Here is a 7,631-nt window from a genome sequence, read left to right on the forward strand (position 1 = left end):
ATAAGAAACTCTTTATAGGTTCAGATGAAAAAGTTAAGAAACGAGATTTTTATTTTCTTACTAGTCTGCTGAGCGATGACTAAAATGCGTTTTTTTTTAGTTTTGCTGTTACTTAGGATGACAAAAAAAATAAGAAACTCTTTATAAGATAAAGTAGTTGAAAAACGAGTTCTAAATAATAGCAAAATTTAAAGAAAGCATTTTGGTCATCGTGTGGTTCATTGTGTTTGGTCTAAAAAAATTCAAGTCACTTAGTCCAGTTTTAAACGCAAATTATTGCGTTTTAAAAGGTGTACGAACACTTTTGTGGGTCACTTTTGTATGTCCAGAGAACTGGGAATTTTTGTGAATATATAAATTTAATAGATGATCTTAAAAAATTGATATAGCTGTCCAAACATGTATCAATCAAACAGAGATGCTTACGATTGTTTAAAAAATAAGATCATTATTTCGTAACGCGAAACGTTATAAAGTTTCCACCGAACCTGTTATGATTAAACCGACACAGGTTTGTTTAACAAGTTTTATTAAATATAAAATTAATTTAAAAATTTAAAATTTAATATAAAATATTTAATATAAAATTTGTTCAAAAATGTTGTCGACCTAGTACCAGTGTTTAATTCCATGCAAGACAATTGAACGTTGCGTACAAGTTCTTTTGCTTCGATTCAGACATTACGTAATTTCTTGCTGTATGAAATTAATTCAATCTTCGATAAATCATTGGCCGCAGTTCAGCAAACTAGAAAATCTTGTAAACAAATATTCAGAATGTTAAAAGCCCTTGAGGACGTTAAACAAAAAAAAATTGAAGATCGGAACCTCGCATTAAAAGAATTCTTGACGATAGAAACAATAGAAACTTCTACGAATTTAAATATAAACAATAGAACTCTATGATAATTGAGCCGTTCATTTTGAAAGTGGCATAAGAGCCACTTTTTCAAAAAAATCGAGTTAATGGTAACACTAATTACGATTGAACGGTATCTTTTCATTTGAAAAAAATTTGCAATCAATAAGTTGAGAACTATTGAGATTTGTTCGAGAGAAGTTTTGCTAATTAACGGTATAACAAACATGTTTATTTTGAAAGTGGCGTAAGTCGCTGCACTCAGGAAATTAATTACGGGGCTTAGTGTAAAATAAATAGAAACGTGCGATAATTATTATTGTTTTGAATTATTCTCAGTATTTTTAAAAAAGTTGTGATCACTGGACTTATTTTTATAAGTGCGAAAGAATAGTGCAGTTTCGTAAATTATATTATAGTGATGTGGCGGCTACCTCCAGACCCGCCAGCAGATGGCTATAAAATGTTTTATAAACTAACTTTAGATGAAAAAGATGAATTTCTAACTTTGGATTTGTCACCAAAAAGAGGAAGACCTAGACGTTATTCACAAATAAAAATGGATCCGTTATACGCTGGATCTCGTCCTGTTTCTTCAGCAAAATACAAAGACATGATGGACTTGCTTAATTATATACTCCCAATATACCACAGTCATTTAAAAAATTTGAAACAAAACACGATTTCCGAGGACTTGATCACTCCTATTGATGACGAAAATTAAATTGAACTGATGTATTTTCATATAAATTACTTATACTAATGTTTCAAAATGTACTAATTATTTTTGTATTTTATGAATATTAAAATAAAAAATACTTAAATCAAACCTTTATATTAAATATGTTCATGGTATAAATTATTATTATACATGTAATTCATTCAACAATTTTAGTAAATCACTGTCCTTTCAAAACATCACTTCAGTAAAATACGTCGGACAAAATTAATATATGTCAGTCATTTTTCTAAACTATTTATTTTGAAAGTGGCCTAAGTCACTTTACCGTAATGAAAAGTGGTGATTTTTTAATGTTTATACAAAATTATTTATACTGAGAAAAATATCAGTATCCTGAGATAACAAATGCAAGTAAATCTTCTCGAAAGTTAGCATCCATATTTTTAAACGTGTTAAAACGCAAACCCTTAAATATCTTAACTTAAGAACAAAGTGGACTTATGCCACTTTCAAAATAAACGGCTCAATTATAATAAAACTACGTAATCTCCTGACGATGTTGTAATTTTCCATGCACTATTTTTCGCGAACAGATTTTATCGTCTGGTTATTTGCATAATGCTAACATTTTCGAATGAGGCAACAAAGTTTTCAAAGAACATCGAAGACCACGAATTCGATCGACCAGTTTCAGTCGATAATTATGAGAAAGGCTAACTAATTTTTGTCTGACTTGCCCACACGACGAGCACACGTGGAAACGAAGGATTCGTTTCCGGCGATTCTAATTAGCCTGTCACGGGGTCTAGCGAAAAAATACGAGCGGGACGACAAAGACGGCGGGTAAAAATCGCGGGCAGGGACAAAAACCGCATGAAGAAAAACAGATGGATATACATTAATCGTCGCGAAATTAACGTCCGCGGGCTTTCTAGAGCGGAAATACAGTGTGACACGGAACGGGGCCAGTCGTCGTTGTGTTCTGCACTTCCTCCGACGTAATATGCACGTTAATCGTGCACCGTTCATTAGTCCGAACGATGTTGCAATTTTCCATGTTCCCATAAGCCCGATAATTCACGAATCACCCCCGATTTCATGCTCGAACGGCTCGTTTGGAGAACCGCGACCGGTTACACGTGGGCTCGGCTATTTTTCCGTAATCGGCGCCGATCTAGGCTGATTTCACGATCGATCAGATACAAGATCATTAACCAAACGTCGAAACTTTCGTCCCGGCGATTTTCAATGAATCTTAGCGGAATTTTCTGTTAGCTAATATGTTCCGTCGGTCCGCGTGTTATGGCAGTTTCTGTTCGTAAATTCTGTTACAACGAAATTCTGTTGCACCGATACGGAGAACTCGTCGTTTCGTTTTGTAACTGCCCGCATAATCTTACTTATCGTGTAACCCTCTCGGGAATTAATTTCTCCAGCTCGGACGTATATTTTTTTTATTGAACGACGAACGATCGTTTCGCTGGCCAACAAATATTCATCAGCTTCGTATATACTTCCTAAATAGCGAATTCGAAGCTTCGAAATTTGATGTAGGTAACGATTAAATTAAATTAAATTGCAGTCGATAAATAATCTGCACACGAATTCGATAGAAATTTAATTTGCAATTCGACGCGGATGTGTTTACGAGTTCGAACTTCGATGCACAGTTTCGCTGTTCTTTTTCTGTGAATCCTGGAAGGATTAATATAGTAAAAAAATATTTAAAAATAAACTAAATAAATAAAAATAAATAAATAATAAATAAATAAAGAAAAATAAATAATAAATAAAGAAAGAAAAATAAATAAAGAAAAATAAAGAAAAATAAATTAAATAACCTGACCACATTAATGGCGTTTCTCCTCTGCAGTGGTCACTTCTATTAAACTGAAACTGCACAGCAACGTGCAAGCATAACCTTGAACAGATTGACCAATTTATGCGAAAGCTAGCTAGAATATTCGCCGAGACCTTTTGGATCGACGTCGAGGAAGACGAGGATCGTTAAAAAAGAAAAAACCACGAAGACGGTCTCACGGAAAAGAGGAATGAAAGGCGTCACAATGGAGCGTGTATCATCGATGCAATTACAAAGAACTTTCTTTCATCCCACGCGTCGAATTTCGCAGCGATATTGATTCATCCCAGGTTCGTAGGAAGCCGTGCCTCCGATGAATGAACGAACGAACAACAACGAACCCGTCGCATTTCGATTTTTCTTTCGGAGAGCTTTATACCCGCGTTCGTATTCCAGACAGAGCGTGCACTTTCTCCGAGCATGAATCATTGATAACAGCGACGTGTTATTTCACTCGGATACGAGTGCAGAGCAAATGATAATTAGCGTCGAGTTTCGAAACAACAGCATTTTTTTCGACCTAGCATCGTGTCGGTTGCGCGCGCGTTAATTAGAGTGCGGAACGAGTGCGCTGATAGCGGTTCTCGCACCCGAATCGAAGCACGATGAAAATGATAATAAACTTCAACGCGTTGCAGCCGCGATAGAATCGTTCGCGCGAGATCCTCGGTGCTTAAAGTGAAAACTGTCCGAAGTAGAGCAAACAAACCGATGCTAAAATGAGCCGTTTATTTTGAAAGTGCAATAAGTCACTTTGTTTTGAAGTCGAGATTTTAAGGGTTTGCGTTTTAACACGTTTAAAAATATGGATGCTAACTTTCGAGAAGATTTACTTGTTTTTGTTATCTCAGGATACTGATATTTTTCTCAGTATAAATAATTTCGTATAAACATTAAAAAATCGCCACTTTTCATTACGGTAAAGTGACTTGAGCCACTTTCAAAATAAATAGTTTAGAAAAATGACTGACACATATTAATTTTGTCCGACGTATTTTACCGAAGTGATGTTTTGAAAGAACAGTGATTTACTAAAATTGTTGAATGAATTACATGTATAATAACAATTTATACCATGAACATATTTAATATAAAGGTTTGATTTAAGTATTTTTTATTTTAATATTCGTAAAATACAAAAATAATTAGTACATTTTCAAACATAAGTATAAGTAATTTATATGAAAATACATCGGTTCAATTTAATTTTCGTCATCGATAGGAGTGATTAAGTCCTCGGAAATCGTGTTTCGTTTCAAATTTTTCAAATAACTGTGGTATATTGGGGGTATATAATTAAGCAAATTCATTATTATATTTTGCTGAAGAAACAGGACGAGATCCAGCGTATAACGGATCCATTTCTATTTGTGAATAACGCCTAGGTCTTCCCCTTTTTGGTGACAAATCCAAAGTTAGAAATTCTTCTTTTTCATCTAAAGTTAGTTTATAAAACATTTTATAGCCATCTGCTGGCGGGTCTGGAGGTAGCCGCCACATCACTATAATATAATTTACAAAACTGCACTATTCTCTTTCGCACTTATAAAAATAAGTCCAGTGATCACAACTTTTTTAAAAATACTGAAAATAATTCAAAACGATACTTCACACACTTATCACACGTTTCTATTTCTTTTACACTAAGCTCCGCAATTAATTTCCTGAGTACAGCGACTTACGCCACTTTTAAAATAAACATGTTTGTCATACCGTTAATTAGCAAAACTTCTCTCGAACAAATCTCAATAGTTCTCAACTTATTGATTGCAAATTTTTTTAAATGAAAAGGTACCGTTCAATTGTAATTAGTGTTACCATTAACTCGATTTTTTTGAAAAAGTGACTTATGTCACTTTCAAAATAAACGGCTCAATTAATAAGTTCGCAGCTACGTGTATGCGGTTACGCGATTCGGATCGTTTATAAAGGGAACGTTTATAAATAATATGATTATGTTCTCTGAAAATTCGCGAACTATCCCGGCCTACGAGCGTTTGACAGATATTAATGGATCACCTTTCGATCAATCAGCCAGGCGACGATGGAGGTAGGAAATTTGAATTTGTTGCTCGAAACTGTTCAAACACCTGTGCGCGAAATGTGCACGAAATTGAACACAGAATAGAAATGATTTTGCTTGATCGTTTGGCATGGATCGCGTTATTGTAATGATATTTTTGATCATTACAAACGCGACTGCGCGTAGAAATTATCTACGCACCCCGTTAGCGACAATAAATTATTAGATTTTCGACGAAGCGACGTATAATAATTTACAAGAATTAATGCACTCGCAGTCGGACCGTGGATTTTATGCAGCTTCGACAGACAAGGCCAGTCTAAATACAGATCCGCGACAACGTTAATAGAGTTTAAAGCTAATTTTATATTATAATCGACATATTAACCCTTTACACTCGAAGCCATTTTAACTCCAAATTCGAAATAGTTTCTCCATTTAACATGACTTATGTGCATTTTATATGAATGAAATTGAATATTGTGACTCGTGCAACAATTACACTTTCGACAGTTTTTAACGCTAGATTTACGGTGCATAAAAAAACTGTTGCTTTATAAAAGTAACAATAAGACATTTATACTGATTTTACATTTGCCATATATATTTATTATATTTACATTTTTGACATATATAAATTGAATAAATAACAGATACAAATTGAATAAATAACTCATAAATGTATCATTACGATATGAATAATAGTAAATTAAAAGTTCCGTAAATCCAGCGTTAAAATTGAATATAAATAACAGATATAAATTGAATAAATAACTCATAAATGTATTCTTACGATACGAACGATAGTAAATTAAAAGTTCCGTAAATCCAGCGTTAAAATATAAACAGATTTGACAACGTTACAATTATTCTGAAACATCGTGTAACAATTTTCAGCGGTGAATCAGAGTCACCGGTCGAGTCCAAAGGGTTGAAATCAGAGAAATAGAAGAGACATTTTCATCGGAAAATAGCAATTGACTCACACGATTCTTATTTTGCACAGAAATCCTGCAGTCCAGTTATAATAGACCAGCGATTTTCATGAGCTACGGACACCATTTTGAACAATTAAGGACGAAGCGGCTCGTAAAAGAGTACCATCCATTCGCGGCCATCGACGGTAGATTATATAGAATTCCTAAATCGAGCAACTTCCTCGCGTAAAATGACTCGCAGGAACTAACACACTTACGGTAATGTTTCCCGTAAACCATGAACCACGAATCTGTACGTAAAAGTTCAATAATAATAATAATAACGTTGCATACAATAACCCATCGAAATTAAATTCAACGAAATACTCCCTAATCGACGTTCCTTTTACGCGCAAAAAGTTCCGAGCGGACAGGAACTCGAACAGAAGTTCGACAGAACTTTCGCGGACACGTTTTCGAGATGGTAGCGAAACGAAGGTCCAGGAAACGCGAGCATAAAAAGGCATGAAACGATGCGAGAAGCCTCGTCGAAGCAGAGAAACGTCGGTGTCGCGGGATAAATACCTTAGGCTTGTCCATTTTCCCGTGTCCTGTGGCCTGGTGTTCGGTCGACGCTGTTCCCCGGGTCACGACGAATCCAATGATCGCGCAAGGGTGCGGAAGGGTGCAAGTAGAAAAACCGGGGCGGTCGGGGAAAAAATGGGACGGAGCAGACGGGTAGTAGACACAGAGCGAGGCCGGTCCTCTCAGATCCGCGTGACACGCGGGCGAGCAACGAAATTCGCGGACGGTCGCGATCGATGTCGCGTTCGAATAAAGAAAAAAAAAAGGGGCACGACGAGGAAGGAAATGAGAAGAGCAGAAAGAGGCGGCCTGCTCCTACGCACCTGTTGACTCCCGGAATATCTTCGCGAGACTGACGAAGGCGCTCAGTCAGCGGCTCCTCGTGTCTCCGACGAAGGACCGACATTTCTCACCGACCTACTTCCCGCGTTCGCCTTCGCCTTCGCCTTCTTCCGACGCGACGTCCACCGTCGCCGACGATCGATCGGTACGTTTTCCGAACTGTCGACGGACCCGTCGACGGCGATCGAACGAATTTCGGCTGTCGGATCCCTCGGTTTTTCACTGTTTATCTGTCAACGTTCGGGGGAAACTGTTCGCCGTTTCCTGGCGAGAGAATGCTTCCCTGCGGGGTGGGGGGGGGGGGGCACCCAAACGGCTAAAAAATATCGATATTTTTATTTTCCCAAAGTTTCAAATGTGTA

The 7,631-nt window shown here is 36.6% G+C and overlaps 1 protein-coding gene across 1 annotated transcript in view; it reads right to left on the reverse strand.

Moving 5' to 3' along the window:
* Window positions 1-7,344, reverse strand: part of LOC117224737 (uncharacterized) — a 30,463-nt gene extending 23,119 nt beyond the window's left edge. Inside the window, exon 1 of the mRNA XM_033477849.2 lies at window positions 6,928-7,344. Within this exon, the coding sequence (XP_033333740.2) occupies window positions 6,928-6,942 (15 nt within the window). The 5' untranslated portion in view covers window positions 6,943-7,344. The remainder of the gene's footprint in view (window positions 1-6,927) is intronic.
* Between the last annotated feature and the right edge of the window lie 287 nt (window positions 7,345-7,631).

This window comes from Megalopta genalis, unplaced genomic scaffold (genome assembly GCF_051020955.1).
Source record: "Megalopta genalis isolate 19385.01 unplaced genomic scaffold, iyMegGena1_principal scaffold0020, whole genome shotgun sequence".
Classification (NCBI taxonomy): domain Eukaryota; kingdom Metazoa; phylum Arthropoda; class Insecta; order Hymenoptera; family Halictidae; genus Megalopta; species Megalopta genalis.